Source organism: Notolabrus celidotus, chromosome 15 (genome assembly GCF_009762535.1).
Source record: "Notolabrus celidotus isolate fNotCel1 chromosome 15, fNotCel1.pri, whole genome shotgun sequence".
Classification (NCBI taxonomy): domain Eukaryota; kingdom Metazoa; phylum Chordata; class Actinopteri; order Labriformes; family Labridae; genus Notolabrus; species Notolabrus celidotus.
Window position 1 is genome coordinate 1,233,981 of NC_048286.1, and position 19,290 is coordinate 1,253,270.

The 19,290-nt window shown below is 42.5% G+C and overlaps 1 protein-coding gene across 1 annotated transcript in view; it reads right to left on the reverse strand.

Moving 5' to 3' along the window:
• The window catches only part of LOC117826257 (cadherin-18-like), a 222,234-nt gene that overhangs the window by 92,604 nt on the left and 110,340 nt on the right, over positions 1-19,290 (reverse strand). Inside the window, exon 3 of the mRNA XM_034702193.1 lies at positions 17,215-17,334. Coding sequence (XP_034558084.1) covers positions 17,215-17,334 — 120 coding nt within the window. The remainder of the gene's footprint in view (positions 1-17,214; positions 17,335-19,290) is intronic.

Below are 19,290 nucleotides of genomic sequence, written 5' to 3' on the forward strand. Positions count from 1 at the left end.
TGTTTTCCCAGGTTTACTCCGGCTGTAGATAGCAGCTTTTCTTCACTCTTTTTTAAGAACACATTATGTATTGATTACCATCAGGACATAAAGATCATTTTAATAAGTATAACAAAAAGTGGATCTAAATCTGATTACCAACCCCAGCTTTAAGGCCACTTAGGGAATTGAATAGGCAGATATCCACCTCTAATATCCTTGTTGTTAACCATTTTAAATACCTAGGGGTTCATATTTTACCTTCACTTGATACAATTACTGCTAATAATTTTAATAAGGTTCTAAATGATATTGATAATGACATGGCTGAGCCATCACTTTTGCTTTGTTTTGCAATGTCAAAGCCACTGTAAAAAAAAAAAAAACTATTGATCACAAAAAAAAACATGGCTAAATCACAGTGGCATCTTATTCTAGACCTATGACCTTGTGGGGACAGGTTATGCTCCAATTCTTAGCTTTAAACTGGCTGTAAAGGGGCATCAGTTCATTTATTAATGCCTGTAATTGTTCTTTGCAGACACTGTAGGTAAATATTATCTCCTCCTTTCTATACTAAGTCTCCCTTTCTATCACAGCTTCCTGCCTTCCTTTTGTACTTCACTTCCTCCTCTTATTTTCTTTCCTCCCCCGTCTTCCCTCTTCTCAAACTCACGTCAGGTGAAATCCAGCAAACACGTTGTGTTCGGCTCCAATCTGCCTTCACCACTAAGTTCATCTGTCAGCCGCTGAGATCCTCCGCAACATGTTAAACAAGCCTTTAGCATTCAGCTGCTCGCCTGCAGGACAAACTGGATGCTGAGTGTGACCAAAGCGGAGAATTACTTTCATGCCTGTGAGTGTGTGTGTGTGTGTGCGTGCGTGTGTGCGCTGAATAAATGCAGGTGGGTATCTTACAGTGGGTTTTAATGCGGCTGTGGGCAAGATTTTAATATGAAAGCCACCTGTCCTCTCACGCAATGCTGCAGCAACCCAGACAAGCATCACATCATTATTAAAATGAGCTTCACACACACGCTCCCTCTCTTTGCACTAAATACATTCTAATGAGCGTATGGTCACCAGGCCTGCATCAGGTCAATGCCTTTGTAATGAATGTCTCCGAATTGAGCTGTCAAGTTTTCAAAGTCAGTGCATGAAAAAAATAACGTTTTTTTTTTTTTTAAATCAGTCATAGAATCAGACAAAAGGCTTCTTCCTCTCATCTCCCTTCTCGTACACAAACAACCCAGGTCGATTGAAAAGTGACAAAGAGACAGAATTCTAACCTTTATTTAGCGTTTTCACTGTCATGGGCGTGAGACTGCTGCAGCTCCAGCTGACTTCTGCAGGTACAGAAATAAATCTGTGTTCACATCCTCTTGAGGTTGAAAAATTCCAATAAAAATCTTCTACTAGAACCGCTCTCACATGTTATGCATTACAAAACAGAGAGTCTGCATGTTTATAGGAGACAGGAGTGGAAAGGACACAACTCTTTACCCTGTCCCAAAAATAATTGATCCAGTTGACTTTTACAAAGCCAAGGCATTTTAAAAAAATAGATAGTTTACGGCTTCATCTTGGGTAAAACTTAAGGGAGAGACAAGTCTGAAAGGGTTACCATAGTCGTGATGCAGCCAACGCACTTCCTGTGTGAAGCTGGTGTTAGCCCCGTAGCAGACTGACCTCACAACCCTTGCATAGGAGAAGGGATAGTTAAAGGATGGATGGATAAATGTTATTTTTTATGGTTTAAGAATGACAGAGTTGGAGAACTGTTAGATTCAAAATAGATGTTCAGGGCGATTTCTTTTGGATGGCAACCTCCGGTCTCAAAATATGAAGTCAATGCAGAAGTGTTATAAACTGCAATTCATGGAGCGTCCACTAGAGGCTGGCTGCATAAACACCAGAAACCACATACACACCCATTCAAAGAAGACGATCTTTACAGCAGAAATAAACATGTTTACAGCCTGGTTCAAAAAACGGCTTGGGTCTACGTAGCTGATTTCTCAATCGGCACACACTGTACGGGGGTGAATTTTTTTCCGTACCTTTTCCCATTGTACGGTTTTGAAGCCAAAATATCCCATTCCAGAACGCTGCCATCTTGTACATTTTCTGCAGCCAGAGTCTGTGCAGTAGGGAATTTGTGTTTCCACAGTAACACGCTCTGCCCTACAGTGTACCGTCCAGAGGTCCTATGGAGTTTCCCTCTACGGCAGCTGTCAATCAAAGTAAACCCGGAAGTAAAACCCTGTTTTTTAACCTCTAATAACCAACGAAAAATAAACTTTTCAGAAAAAAGAGGCCTTGAACACAAAACAGTCAAATACTAACTACACATCACCACAGCATACGGATGAGAGAAACATTCGTACCACGTGTATTTATTTTTAAAGTGTGACTTCAGCCTCATTCAAATGAATGGTGGAGACAGAGTTTTTGACCTATACTGCAGTCAGCCACCAGGGGGAGCAGTTTTTGTGGAAGCTTCACTTCGAGCTGAGTGAAATGAAGTCCATTTTATATACAGTCTTTGTACATGACTGACAGGCGGAAACACATAGCTGTTGGCTAAGAGGCTCAAGCCCAGCCTCTTTACCTCACACTAAGTTTGCCGCCGATGATTGGCTTTAAAACAGCGCTCAGGAACAGATGGGTGACGTCACTACCACGTCCATTATTTATACAGTCTAAGTGGTAACCACAATTATCTCCCAAATAATGAAATAATAATGAAACTAGCATGAATTTGAATGTAGCTTTTCCTCATGACTCCGTCTAACCCCTCCCCTCCTTCCTCGGAGCTCCTCCAAAACGACGCCCCCCCCCGCTCACATGCACGAGCGCCGCTGATTCTCGACCATATGATGGTGACTGATTCAAAACCGGTCCTCACCAAAACATTCTCATAGTGAAAGTTAAAAACACAAACAAACATGGCTGCTGTTAGTACTCACAACTGTCATTCTAGCATTATCCAGTTGTACTGGTGACATGATATCAGGAGAAAAGTTATAACACATATATAACACTGTAACAGCTCTACTGTTTGTTAAACGTGTTCAGTGTAGATGTTCTTAATTCCTACAGTGTTGACAGTCAGTGAAGGCATCAGGAGAGGTGTAGAGTGTGTGAGTGGGAGAGAGGAGAGACAAGAGGAGAAGTTCTTCATTCATTCAAACATTGATTGTTGTTTTGTTGGTTGGTGTGATCACGGCCGACAGTGACCGGTTATTAAAGATCAACGTGTTCACGAATTGGCTCGTCATCCCTACAGCGTCCGGATGGACGCTACAATACATATATATATTCTGTAGGACTTACTGAACGTCATTAATTATTCTGCTTGTTGGTGAGAGCTTTTTAGACTCTGATCCGGACTACAGTCCTGAGCAAAGCCCCTCATCAGGTCAGAGGGGACAGGCCCGAGGTCGAGCAAGAGGGGCAGTAAATAGAGTCAGGGGAAGCAGAGGCAGGGGACGGGGACTCAGAGGAGTGCACGCCGGGGAAATGTACGCGCAGGAGGAGGGCAGAGCGGCTGGACGGGATTTGATTGGTTTAAAATTTGGGGAGCCAAAAAACGGTGATTGGTTGGTGTTTTCCCAGGTTTACTTCGGCTGTAGAATGCAGCTTTTTTTATCTCTTTTTTAAGAACACATCATGTATTGATTGCCATCAGGACATGGCATTATTATTATTATTGTAATTATTTTAACCAGTATAACAAAAAGTGTATCTAAATCTGATTACCAACCCCAGCTTTAAATGTATAGTTCTATTAAAATGGCTAAAAAAAAAAATAGTGCAAATAACTGCTAGATTATGAAAAACATGGCCTGGCAGAAACACATCGATCCATTTCAAAAAGTGATGAGCGATGAGCTTCTTCAAACTCTCTGTAGACCACATAGATGACTCCACTTTTTTGAAAGGGAGCAAATCTCAGAATCTCTGCAGCTGGGCAGCAGTGCCCTGCTTGAAGAGGACACAGTGAGAGAGAGAACATTGGGAGGAGAAAGCAGGAGGAGGTTGGAGAAGTAGAGCATTAGAACATGTTTGCAGTGAGAGCTGGTCCTGTGCCTCTTCAGCTTGAGTTTTTATTCAACCTCCCACCAGGGGAAATCTCCAGCTTTAAATAGTTCCACACTTGAAAACAGTGATGCATCCTGTTTGTCTGGCAGCATTGTGTTGTCTAGTCTCTGTATTTTTTCTTGCTCCTGTGGACGGCTGATAAAATATATAATAGAGCAGCACCATACAGAACTTATTTCAGGTCTCTAAAATATCAACAAAGCAGAACACAGAGCTTCACAGTGTTTGTTAGCTCAGTGTGTGCCAATGACAGGCAGGCATCACGTTGGGATTTTAATACTGACTGCTTAGCCGTCTGATACTTACGGAGCCCCTAAAGTGACATGTGCAGAATTTTTTTTTTGGAAAGTATCTGGTGCGCACGAGATACTTTCTCGTGAGCACCAGATACTTTCTCGTGAGCACGAGATACTTTCTCGTGAGCACGAGATACTTTCTCGTGAGCACCAGATACTTTCTCGTGAGCACGAGATACTTTCTCGTGAGCACGAGATACTTTCTCGTGAGCACCAGATACTTTCTCGTGAGCACCAGATACTTTCACGTGCGCACAAGAAAGTATCTCGTGCGCACGAGAAAGTATCAGGTGCTCACGAGAAAGTATCAGCCAATCATAGTGTAGATTCCAGGGTATGTGGTTGTGAAGCGATCCCTTTAGCCATGCCCGAGACCAGAGCACACCGAGACCAGAACGCACCGAGACCAGAGCGCACAGAGACCAGAGCGCACAGAGACCAGAGCGCACCGAGACCAAGACTAGTCGATATCATCCTGCATTTAGGCAGTTATTGAATGAGGACTATGTTTGATCCTTTGTTACAATGAGTAGCCTATCTGCTGACGTCTCTGCAAACGTTTTATCCTCAGCCTGTTACTGTATTATTGATCAGTCTGACGTTCGTTTACCTGCATATGAAAAGTGCTTCAATTCCTTTAACCCATTATGTTAACACTATGATGATGTTTTATGCTTGTTCCAGATTTGCTGAAGTCCGTTTTACACTGCTGGTATATCAAAGCTAATAGAACACTGATTAGGAAATTGCTCAATGTATTTGTAAAGCACTGGAGTGCGCAGGTGTCTTCTTGCTGTGGAGAATAAGCAAAGCTTGAGTCAGTCTCTACTCTTTAGACTTTGACATATTTATTGAGGCCGTACAGGAGGTTTCATCATTAATATCCTGGCATAAAACATAATCTCCTGCTCTCCTCTTCATTAACATAACAGGGCGCAAATACTGTGTGATGACGTCACATCTGCACGCACAGTGTAACCTTTGACAGAACAGTACAATACAAAGAGCAAGGGCGCCATCTAGTGACCACATGTAACAGTATTATTACCACAGATATTATCTGATCAATAAAAATAAGTTCACTTTGATTTGCCAAAGACTACCAAAGACTACCAAAGCTACCAAAGCTAAGTCAGTTCTTCAGTATAATGTTCAAATTAAAGGAATTATAGCACTTTTCATATGCAGGTAAACGAACGTCAGACTGATCAATAATACAGTAACGGGGTGAGGATAAAACGTTTGTAGATAGGCTACCCATTGTAACAAAGGATCAAACATAGTCCTCATTAAATAACTGCCTAAATGCGGGATGATATCGACTAGTCTTGGTCTCTGTGCGCTCTGGTCTCTGTGCGCTCTGGTCTGTGCGCTCTGGTCTCGGGCATGGCTAAAGGGATCGCTTCACAACCACATACCCTGGAATCTACACTATGATTGGCTGCATAGGAGTGAGACATCTGATTGGTTACAGACATTGCCCTGCAGTCTCAAAAATTCACAAATTACAAACAGTTCGTAAATGCAGACTGAACAGTCCGTATATTAATGTAACAAGATACAAGGCAGCCCAAGGTTGAAATAAAGCTCAACTAACTGCTGTACTGTCATTTTTAGATCCAAACTGGTTGATCTCCAGTGCTAACTTGGTATCTCGTGAAACTTTCTCGTGCGCACGTGAAACTTTCTCGTGCGCACGAGAAAGTATCTGGTGCTCACGAGAAAGTATCTGGTGCGCACGAGAAAGTATCTGGTGCGCACGAGAAAGTATCTGGTGCGCACGAGAAAGTATCTCGTGCACACGAGAAAGTATCTGGTGCGCACGAGATACTTTCCAAAAAAAAATTTCTGCACATGTCACTTTAGGGGCTCCGTAGATACTCAGCAGCACTTCTGCAAATAAAGAAAAGGACATTTGTGAGTGAGTACTTAGACGTAAACAATGATGTAGCAGGTAACCCTCTTATGTTGTATTCATTGCTGAATTCAGATGCAAAGGTTGTAACACCCTGAAAGGATCGCCAGTCTGTTACTGGGATAACGCCAGCTTCACGCAAGAGGCGTGTTGACTGCATGATGACCGAGGCGTATGGCGGCTCCAGCTTGTGCCATCATAGTACTCACACAGGCTGCATGTTGGCTGCGTGGAAGTCAGGTTTCACCAAAACAAAATGAAAACATCCGGTTAATTTTCAGAATAAAACACTCTGTGTTATCACCAGATCGTATTTCACTTAACTACAACAACAAACCAAAGTCATGATGAGTGGAGCCAGGCCTGGAGTCAACAGGTCAGAGGTTTTCAGAGGACCAGAAAGACAACATGGATGAGGAGAGGGAAAACCTCGGTCACATGACTCCTGCTGTCCTGAGCTCCTGCTCTGTCCTGCGTTCTGAAAACACAACCGGTGGGTGTTGACGGACGAGAGAGCACGGACATGGATCTGGGGGAAGTCCAATGTCAGCCAAGTTTTACCCAAAATAAGTCCAAAAACCATCTACTATTAAAAAGTCTTGGTATTATCAATGTCATTAAGATCAATTATTTATAGTAAATGCTGATGAAATGTTTGACCTCCTATAGATTATAATTCATTCACATTAAATAAATAAACACATTCCTCACTCTTCACTAAACATGCTGTTTGCCACACTGACACAGGTCCTTAACTTACAAACAACTAAAATATTCATGCACAGTCACAGGAACTATGACACCAGTTTATTTATAATTATTTACATATCAGGGGATGCTTTTAGGTCTTATACTAGTTCCACCCCTTTGTTACCCTTGCGAGGCTCCAGGAGGGGCATGGGAGTTTGCCCATCCAGTCTACATGTGTTTTGTGGACTTGGAGAGGGCCTATTATCATGTATCACTGGGGCTCTTGTAAGGGGTACTGCGGGGAGTATGGGGTTCAGGGGCCGCTACTGCGAGCTCTCCAGAGTCAGTATCTCCAAGTCTGAGGCCATGGTTCTCTGCGGGATAACATTGGATTGCTCTCTCTCGGTGGGGAGCGAGACTTTACCCCAAGTGGAGGAGTTTAAGTATCTCAGGGTCTTGTTCGCAAGTGAGGGTAAAATGGAGCGTGAGGTCGACAGGCGGATTGGTGCAGCATCAGCAGTGATGTGGACGTTGTACCGGACTGCTGTGGTGAAGAGGGAGCTGAGCCGGAAGGTAAAGCTTTCAATTTACCAGCCTGTCTACGTTCCAACCCTCACCTATGATCATGAGCTGTGGTTCTTGACCGAAAGAATGAGATCTCAGATACAAGCGGCTGACATGAGTTTCCTCTGAAGGGTGTCTGGACTCAAGGCTGATTTATACTTCTGCGTCTCCCCTACGCAGCAGGGGCTGACGCGGACATGAGCCCCACATACTTGTGCGTCGGTGTGTCCGTGTCGTGCTGCAATTCTCCTCCGAAACGCCTGAGGGCAGTGCGGTCTCTTTGATAGCCGGCCGCCTGCTTCCGGCCCCGCTACGATCTCTGTTTCCTTTTCCACATCGATTCAGAGCGTGTTCTGTTAATCTACAGCTGATACATGTTGCTGTTTATCATACAGACAGGATTACATGAAGAATAGAGAGGAGGAGATGGAATACACGGCCGATGTGTGGCCGATGTCCGGGATCCCGGAAGTGCTGTGAATGCGGGAAAGACAAAGCTGCTGAGCGGACCAATCGCAGAGCTTGCGGTCCGCGTCAGCTCTACGCATAGTTACATTTTGGAGGAGGTGCACGTCAGCTACGTGCGTAGGCCTCGGCGTAGGTACGGGAGCTACGCGGACCCCCGGCATAGGGTACGCCGTCGATACAACGCAGAAGTATAAATCAGCCCTTATACTGGTTCCACCCATTGGTTACCCTTGCGAGTCCTGGAGGGGGCATGGGAGTTTGCCCATCCAGTCTACATGTGTTTTGTGGACTTGGAGAAGGCCTATGATCATGTATCACTGGGGCTCTTGTAGGGGGTACTGCGGGGAGTATGGGGTTCGGGGGCTGCTACTGCGAGATCTCCAAAGTCAGTACCTCCAAGTCTGAGACCATGGTTCTCTGCCGGATAACGGTGGATTGCTCTCTCTCGGTGGGGAGCGAGACTTTGCCCCAAGTGGAGGAGTTTAAGTATCTCGGGGTCTTGTTCGCAAATGAGGGTAAAATGGAGCGTGAGGTCGACAGGCGGATTGGTGCAGCGTCAGCAGTGATGCGGACGTTGTACCGGACCGTCGTGGTGAAGAGGGAGCTGAGCCGGAAGGCAAAGCTTTCAATTTACCAGCCTGTCTACGTTCCAACCCTCACCTGTGGTCATGAGCTGTGGGTCTTGACCGAAAGAATGAGATCTCAGATACAAGCGGCTGAAATGAGTTTCCTCTGAAGGGTGTCTGGACTCAAGGCTGATTTATACTTCTGCGTCTCCCCTACGCAGCAGGGGCTGACGCGGACATGAGCCCCACATACTTATGCGTCGGTGTGTCTGTGTCGCGCAGCAATTCTCCGCCTAAACGCCTGAGGGCAGTGTGGTCTCTCTGATAGCCGGCCGCCTGCTTCCGGTCCCGCTACGATCTCTGTTTCCTTTTCCACAGAGATTCAGAGCGTGTTCTGTTAATCTACAGCTGATACATGTTGCTGTTTATCATACAGACATGATTACATGAAGAATAGAGAGGAGGAGATGAAATACACGGCCGATGTGTGGCCGATGTCCGGGATCCCGGAAGTGATATGAATGCGGGAAAGACAAAGCTGCCGAGCGGACCAATCACAGAGCTTGCGGTCCGCGTCGGCTCTACGCATAGTTACATTTTGGAGGAGGTGCACGTCAGCTACGTGCGTAGGCCTCGGCGTAGGTACGGGAGCTACGCGGACCCCCGGCGTAGGGTACGCCGTCAATTCAACGCAGAAGTATAAATCAGCCTTTATACTGGTTCCACCCCTTGGTTACCCTTGCGAGGCTCCTGGAGGGGGCATGGGAGTTTGCCCATCCAGTCTACATGTGTTTTGTGGACTTGGAGAAGGCCTATGATCATGTATCACTGGGGCTCTTGTAGGGGGTACTGCAGGGAGTATGGGGTTTGGGGGCCGCTACTGCGAGATCTCCAGAGTCAGTACCCCTAAGTCTGAGGCCATGGTTCTCTGCCGGATAACGGTGGATTGCTCTCTCTCGGTGGGGAGCGAGACTTTGTCCCAAGTGGAGGAGTTTAAGTGTCTCGGGGTCTTGTTCGCTAGTGAGGGTAAAATGGAGCGTGAGGTCGACAGGTGGATTGGTGCAGCATCAGCAGTGATGTGGACGTTGTACCGGACCGTCGTGGTGAAGAGGGAGCTGAGCCGGCCAATTTACCAGCCTGTCTACATTCCAACCCTCACCTGTGGTCATGAGCTCTGGGTCTTGACCGAAATAATGAGATCTCAGATACAAGTGGCTGAAATGAGTTTCCTCTGAAGGGTGTCTGGACTCAGCCTTAGAGAGAGGGTCAGGAGCTCAGACATCCGGAGGGAGCTTGGAGTAGAGCCGCTGCTCCTTCACGTCATAAGGAGTCAGCTGAGGTGGTTCAGGCATCTGATAAGGATGCTTCCCGGACGCCTCCCTTTAGAGGTGTTCTGGGCACGTCCAACTGGGAGAAGGCCCCGGGGGAAGACCCAGGATTCGGTGGAGGGATTATATATCCCACCTGATCTGGAATCGCCTCGAGATTCCCCAGGAGGAGCTGGGGAAAGAGAAGTCTGGGTCAATTTGCCTGGACTGCAACCCGATCCCGGATAAGCAGAAGAAAATGGATGGATAGATACTGGTTCCAGGCTTGTGGTCTTTCCAGGAAAAATATCTCCCAGGGGGCTTCTGTTACCAACTTTTCCAGAAGTGTTCTGACAGTGCTATCGTTGTTTATTTGCATGTCTCTGATATAAATATATCACAAAGCCAATGCAGTCCTTCATTTGTCAGACTGTTTTGGTTCAGGTCCATGTGTAGCTCGAGGAAAACAAGGCAAACATTTTAATCTCTAGATTTCTGGAGCATGAGACGGACGTGAACATACATCTTCATAAAGAAAATAGAGCAAGACAAGCACATCAAAGAACGCAGCTGTGCTTGTCTGTGTGTGTGTGTGTGTGTGTGTGTGTGTGTGCGTTTGTTTGTGTTCATCAGATGGAGGTTGCTGAGTTATTTATCATATTCTGTTACAGCAGAGGGAGTAAATAGACATATCATCTATCCGCTCATGCCTGAATATAAATAAAATGATGCAAAAACTGAAAATAACAAGATTCCCTTTAATGCTGTCTCATTGTGAGGCTGTCTTTGTTTGAAGGGAACACTCTCACACACACACACACACACACACACACACTCACACACATAAACACAAGGCGACACAGATGGTGTGGCTTGTGTACTGAAACCTCTTTTCAGTCTCCAGTTAATTCCTTTCACATCGAGTGCAATATGCTTTGAAAACAGTCTCACTGAGGACACGCTGATATTCTCTGAGCACAGGGCCTTTTCTCTGGTGTCTTTAATGGACACAGTATCATGTCTGCAAAGGCTTTGTTTGGGGGGGAGACACAGGAAGGAGGGAGGAAAAGAGAGACACGGGGACAAAGAGCAGAGCCACGGAGGAAAAGAGCTTATTTCGTGCTGAGCATCTTCTCTGGATTCATTCTCCTCTCACATGTCAGCAGCATTTATTCTGTTACAGAGCTCCTAGTTCACTGGTGCTGTTTGCAAAGCAGAGGTATAAGCCTGCAATCAGTGAGAGTTTAATCTTTAATTTAATCTTGAAGATAAGTCCAAAATGTTTCCTTCTTTACTCGTCTCATTATGTGTGAAAGGAAGCAGTTCTGCAGATTTAAATGTGGGATAAAGAGGAAGAGAGTTCCCTGAGATCTGTGTTCTCTGTTAGCGCTGTGCATTATGGGAAACAGTATGCACTGCAGACTGAGACATTTTCCTGAATGAGTAGACATCCAGGTAGTTTTGGCATAATACAGATGTTGCTCTTGGTCACGTACTACATACTGACCTTAGGCCAAATCAGTACGTACTGCTAGTATAGTAGACGGTTTCCAAAACAGCCATTGTCTTCCTTATGGTCACCACATGTTTCTTTATCCCAGTGTTTCCAGTGTTTTCATTTGGATTAAGTTCTTTGACATTTTAGCAAGTTTCATATGTACCTTTTATTCTTTTAATATGAAAATCTTCATTTTTCTGAAAATGGGTCCTCCTCCATTTTCCCCTCTTAATGGAAAAATAAAGATTTGAACTATAAAATAAATAAAGGTACAAAGGAAAAGTACTCAAAATCAAAGAACTAAATCCAAATTGATGAAATCTCCAGTAAGACCCTAAAAAACATTATCAACGAAGTTGCTGAACCGCTGACTTACTGCATCAATCTGTCTTTACTTTCTGGAGTAGTGCCACAAACGGCAAGAGTTACACCACTCTTTAAATCTGGTGATAACAACGACTTGAGCAGTAACGTCCAATTTCCATTCTACCTGCTCTCTCCGAGGTCTTAGAAAGAGTAGTGTACAATAGACTTACCAAGTATCTTGACAAGTTAAACATTATTGTCCCTTCCCAGTATGACTTCAGCATGAATAATACTATTTATATGGCAATGCTTGATCTAACTGAAAAATATCATAAAGCAATTGAGAAGGGTGACTACAGTATTGGCATTTTGGGGGATTTATCAAAAGCATTTGACACCATTAAAGCTGGGGTTGGCAGTCTCGGAAAACTAGCATGAATTTGAATGTAGCATTTCCTCGGGACTCCGTCTAACCCCTCCCCTCCTCCCTCAGAGCTCCTCCAAAACGACGCCCCCCCCCCCCCAGCTCACATGCACGAGCGCCGCTGACTTGCGACCATATGATGGTGACTGATTCAAAACCGGTCCTCACCAAAACATTCTCATAGTGAAAGTTAAAAACACAAACAAACATGGCTGCTGTTAGCACTCACAACTATCATGCTAGCATTATCCAGTTGTACTGGTGACACGATATCAGGAGAAAAGTTATAACACATATATAATACTGTAACAACTCTACTGTTTGTTAAACGTGTTCAGTGTAGATGTTCTTAATTCCTACAGTGTTGACAGTCAGTGAAGGCATCAGGAGAGGTGTAGAGTGTGTGAGCTGGAGAGAGGAGAGACAAGAGGAGAAGTTCTTCATTCATTCAAACATTGATTGTTGTTTTGTTGGTTGTCGTGTTCACGGCCGACAGTGACCGGTTATTAAAGATCAACGTGTTCATCAATCGGCTCGTCATCCCTACAGCGTCCGGACAGACGCTACAGTACATCTACATTTTCTGTAGGATTTACTAAATGTCATTAATTATTCTGCTTGTTGGTGAGAGCTTTTTAGACTCTGATCCGGACTACAGTCCTGAGCAAAGCACCTCATCAGGTCAGAGGGGACAGGCCCGAGGTCGAGCGAGAGGGGCAGTGAGTAGAGTCAGGGGAAGTAGAGGCAGGAGACGGGGACTCGGAGGAGCGCACCCTGGGGAAATGTACGCGCAGGAGGAGGGCAGAACGGCTGGACGGGATTTGATTGGTTTAAAATTTTGGCACCCAAAAAACGGTGATTGGTTGGTGTTTTCCCAGGTTTACTCCGGCTGTAGATAGCAGCTTTTTTTACCTCTTTTTAAAGAACACATTATGTATTGATTGACATCAGGACATAAAGATCATTTTAACCAGTATGACAAAAAGTGTATCCAAATCTGATTACCAGCTTTAAGCTTGACCTCCTGATTAATAAATTGCAACACTATGGCATCAGAGGCTTAGCTCTAGACTGGTTCACTAGTTATCTGTTTGGAAGACACCAATATGTTTGTGTAAACAACCAAAACTCATCTTACATATCCATCAATCATGGGGTTCCACAGGGTTCCATTTTTAGGGCTGCTTCTCTTTATTTTGTACATAAATGACTTTGTGAACTCCTCATCTGTACAACAAAAACATACCATTGCCCAACAGCCCCCTCAAGATCTCCTCCCTGGATGGGTCAGAGATTGAGTTTGTTGACAGTTACAAATACCGAGGGATCTGGCTTGACTGCAAACTTTCTTTTGAAGCACACATCAACACACTACTCACTAAGGTCAAATCCTGTATTGGTTTTCTCTATCGCAACAAATCCTCCTTCACACACTCTGCTAAACAGCTTCTGGTTCAGATGACAGTCCTCCCTATTCTTGATTACGGTGACATAGTCTACAGGTCTGCTTCCAACACTCTCCTTCACAAACTGGATGTCATTTTCCACGCTGCTATCCGTTTTGTCACTGGAGCCCCATTCACCACTCACCACTGTCACCTGTACTCTCAACTGAACTGGCCTTCACTCCACTCTCGCAGACAAACACACTGGTTTCTATTCATTTACAAATCCCTCACTGGTAAAACCCTGTTATATCTACAGTCACTAATCAAACTTCACAGCACAAACCGGAGCCTGTGCTTAAGTAGCCTTATCAAACTCATCCCACCCAAACGAAACCTCATTTGAGCCTCATCTACATTACTGCAATATCATATGGTGTAACACATTTCCAACCCACTTAAAAAAACGTGAGACTCTCCAAAAGAAAGTCATACCTGCCATATCATGGTCTGAGTTCACTTCTTCTACTGGAATACTTTTCAAGAGTTTTAGTCTTCTGAGGCTAACTGAGTACAGTTACCTCCAGAATGCCTGTATAATGTACCAGACTGTCCACAAACTGAACCAGAAACTGTGTGAGCTCATTCCAATCATCCTACTAATGCACACACATGCCACCAGGAATAAAAACCTTATCACTGAGAGAAAACAAAGGTTCTAATGTTCCAGCTTTAGCATTGTATGCAGAGGGCCACACATATGGAATGAGCTCGACAATGGGTTTAGAATGTCACATTCCATCTCCATCTTCAAGAAAAAACTAAAATTACAACTTCTGGCAATGTATGATTCATTTACTGATCACAGCAATGCACCCACTAATCTATGTATGCAACCACAATATTAGGATTGTCTGTTGTGTGTTTGTTATATGTCTGTTAGTATGTTTTTGCATCTTGTCTGTTTCCACTTTATTTGAGTGAAATTTTGCCCCCTATTAAAAGCTTTCAATAGCTTCCTTGGGGTCACCACTTTCCACACATCCAACCATTGTGAAAATGTTTACTGAATATAGATGTATATTTGTGATGATGTGTGTGAATAAAGTAAAGCAAAGTAAAGTAAGCTAAACTAAATGAAAACACTGGGATAAGGAAACATACGGTGACCATAAGGAAGACAATGATCCAACAAGGGACAGGGGAAACAGAGGAACTAAATACACAGAGTGATGAACACAGGTCAGACACGGGACACAGGTGAGACTAATCAGGTTCATGAAAAAGGAGGGAAACACACAAGGACAGGAAGTAAAACTACACTGCAAATACAGGGATCAATAACTAGAAAATAAAACAGGAAACACAGGGATCAAGAACGTCAAAATAAAACAGGAAACACATGAAGATATGCAAAGAACTAGAAAATAAAACAGGTAACACAGGGATCAAGACCTACAAAATAAAACAGGAAACACAGGGATCAAGAACGTCAAAATAAAACAGGAAACACATGAAGATATGCAAAGAACTAGAAAATAAAACAGGAAACACAGGGATCAAGACCTACAAAATAAAACAGGAAACACAGGGATCAAGACCTACAAAATAAAACAGGAAACACAGGGATCAAGACCTACAAAATAAAACAGGAAACACAGGGATCAAGAACGTCAAAATAAAACAGGAAACACATGAAGATATGCAAAGAACTAGAAAATAAAACAGGAAACACAGGGATCAAGACCTACAAAATAAAACAGGAAACACAGGGATCAAGACCTACAAAATAAAACAGGAAACACAGGGATCAAGACCTACAAAATAAAACAAGAAACACAGGGATCAAGACCTACAAAATAAAACAGGAAACACAGGGATCAAGACCTACAAAATAAAACAGGAAACACAGGGATCAAGACCTACATAATAAAACAAGAAACACAGGGATCAAGACCTACAAAATAAAACAGGAAACACAGGGATCGAGAACTACAAAATAAAACAAGAAACACAGGGATCAAGACCTACAAAATAAAACAGGAAACACAGGGATCAAGACCTACAAAATAAAACAGGAAACACAGGGAGCAAGACCTACATAATAAAACAGGAAACACAGGGATCAAGACCTACAAAATAAAACAGGAAACACAGGGTTTAAGACCTACAAAATAAAACAGGAAATACAGGGATCAAGACCTACAAAATAAAACAGGAAACACAGGGATCGAGAACTACAAAATAAAACAGGAAACACAGGGATCAAGACCTACAAAATAAAACAGGAAACACAGGGATCAAGACCTACGAAATAAAACAAGAAACACAGGGATCAAGAACTACAAAATAAAACAGGAAACACAGGGATCAAGACCTACAAAATAAAACAGGAAACACAGGGATCAAGACCTACAAAATAAAACAGGAAACACAGGGATCAAGACCTACATAATAAAACAAGAAACACAGGGATCAAGACCTACAAAATAAAACAGGAAACACAGGGATCAAGACCTACAAAATAAAACAGGAAACACAGGGATCAAGACCTACAAAATAAAACAGGAAACACAGGGATCGAGAACTACAAAATAAAACAAGAAACACAGGGATCAAGACCTACAAAATAAAACAGGAAACACAGGGATCAAGACCTACAAAATAAAACAGGAAACATAGGGAGCAAGACCTACATAATAAAACAGGAAACACAGGGATCAAGACCTACAAAATAAAACAGGAAACACAGGGTTTAAGACCTACAAAATAAAACAGGAAACACAGGGATCAAGACCTACAAAATAAAACAGGAAACACAGGGATCGAGAACTACAAAATAAAACAGGAAACACAGGGATCAAGAACTACAAAATAAAACAAGAAACACAGGGATCAAGAATGTCAAAATAAAACAGGAAACACAGGGATCAAGACCTACAAAATAAAACAGGAAACACAGGGATCAAGACCTACAAATTAAAACAGGAAACACAGGGATCAAGACCTACAAAATAAAACAGGAAACACAGGGATCAAGACCTACAAAATAAAACAGGAAACACAGGGATCAAGAACTTCAAAATAAAACAGGAAACACAAGAAGATACACAAAACTACAACACGAGAGCTGGATCAGTAATAACACGAGGAAGACGAAGGAGAACTAAAACAGAATAAACATGGGGAGGAACCAAGACATGAAAGACAAGGACAAAACTAAACTAAACTAAACTAAAGAAGTCTTGTGTGGAGATGTTATTGGAGTTTTTGAGACAATAAGCTTTGTAATGTCAATGACAAATATTTGTGCATATTGTTGCTTTTGGTGACAAAGTACTTTATGTCACCTATGAGCGAACAAACATTTGTTACCTCTCTAGAGTCCTAAATTCCCTTTGAGGTGTTTGTTCTTCTTAAGGTCAACACATACTAGTCTGGGTGACATTAAACCATGAGTAAGACAAATCACACTCTGTATCATATTTGTGATACTCATCTTCTTCACCCTTCTGAAAACCTTATTTGTGTCTCTTTCCCCTCACATTTAACACAGTCAGACAGAACAGTGTTAGCAGAGAGAGAGCTCATGGCATCATTAATGTGTGTCCTGCTCGCTGTGTTAGCTGATCCCTGGTGTCCTCTCAGGTTGAACTTTCCCTTGGCAGCGGTTTAAACGTGTTAAAAGTGAAAACAGAAGCAGCAGTCGTACCTGTCTTTGGGTCCACTGAGAAGTACGGCTGTCCCTCCACGATGCTGTAAACTATTTTGGCACTGTTCCCGTAGGTCGGGTCATCTGCATCTGACGCTGTCACCTGGAAAACTGATGTACCTGCAAAGAGGAGGGAACGCAAAATAAGTGGTCAATCAGCCAATCAATCAACCTTTATAAGTGCTTTGACAAACAAAGCATGGTTCCAATAACATAGTAAACCTTTTGACAGACAGGGAAGAGGATTTTAAACATTGCAGAACACAATACAACGTAAGTTTAAAAATAATACATTTAAATTAAACAGAATGGAGTGGTGTGACAATAAGCCAGTAAATCATTGTTTAAGAGATTTTTCAAGGATAAATAAATAAAAATGGATAAGTAAAGAAAAGCATTAAAAGGACAATAAAAGAGGTTTTCAGAATGAGAGGACGACATCACATCGGGAAAATTCGAAAAAGTGAAAAGGATAAATTAGGAACATTAAAATAAGAAATTAAAAAATTAAACAAAAAATTAAAGCAATAAATAATCAAATAAAATTATCAAATACAATTTACAACAATTAATTATTTGGATAAAAGCTAATAATAATAATAATAATAATAATAGTAATAATAATCATCATCATCATCATAATAATAATAACAATAATGATAATAAAAATAATAATTATAATAATAATAAAATAGATGTAAAAGTGGTTAGAAGGATGAAGTCACATGAGAGCAAGTCTGTTAAAAATGGGTTTAAGGAGAGATTTGAAGGTAAAAACAATTAAAAGATAAAGATAAAGGAGGTGTATGGGATTGTCTCAATGCACTAAAATAGGAAGGGACTATAGATTCAAATGGTACAATACATATTTGCAGATACACTTAGCTAAAACAGTTACAAAGCGGGGTTCAAAGGTTGAAAATCAGGTTTCTAAATTGTCCAAGGGGTAAAAGTGCATTTAGTTCAAGGAGCTGCTGCAACCGTTCCAGGAGTCAGGAGCAGAGAAACAAAAAGCAGCCTTCCCCTGTTCTGACCAAACTCGAGGAACACGCAGAAGCAGCTGGTTTGAGGTGCCAGTCTGATAAAAAGGATCTGGGTCGTTAAGAAGTCCAGTGATGGTGGTGATTCTAACAAAGAGAGCTTTATTTATAATAAGATGCCAATAAATATTCCATCTCTCCTGGAGAGAGGGCCAGCCAACCTTATTGTACAGAACACAGTGATGTGTGTTATTGAGGTCACCTGTAATAAATCTTAATACAGAGTGATGAATGGAGTCAAGGCGTTTGAGGGTTGAGGAAGGTGCATGTCTATTGATTATGTTCCCTTAGTCAAAGACTGATATGAAAACAGCCCTCTACATACAAAACATTGTAAATATTGATCTGTTTCTATTGAAATCACAGGCTTTTTGTCTGAGTCAGTCTGAAAGATTATTGATATGTACATTAAATATGAAGTTTTCATCAAGCGGCAAGCGCCGGTCTAAAAATATGAGTTCAACTCAGAAGTGCTAAAACCTGCAATTCATCAAGGGGGGAAAGCAGTTGAGTTGAGTTCAGCATTTCCAATATGGCTGCCCCCCACCGATTGGCCTCAGAACAGCGCTTCAGAAACAGATGGGTGATGTCACGGGTACTACGTCCATTATTTATACAGTCTATGGTTTTCATCAATCCATGTTCCTAGATATTTTCATTCTGTGACTCTCTCAGTTTTGAGTCCCGTTCTTGTGACTTTATTTACATCATTGTGCTCTTTTGTTCTGTCTCTGGAGAACAGCATCACTTTTATTTTGTCAGCATTAAGAGCCAGCTTTAAGTCATCCAGGGTATCTTATAAATTGTTAATGAATCGTGTAAATTACTAATTGCAAGTTGAACAGAATCAGCAAAACAATACAGTGCAATGTCATCAGCATATAGATGTGAGTGGACAAACAAAAAACAACATTAATATAAATAATAAATAAAGCCGGGCCTTAAAGCTGGGGTTGGTAATCAGATTTAGATCCACTTTTTGTTATACTGGTTAAAATGATCTTTATGTCCTGATGGTAATCAATACATGATGTGT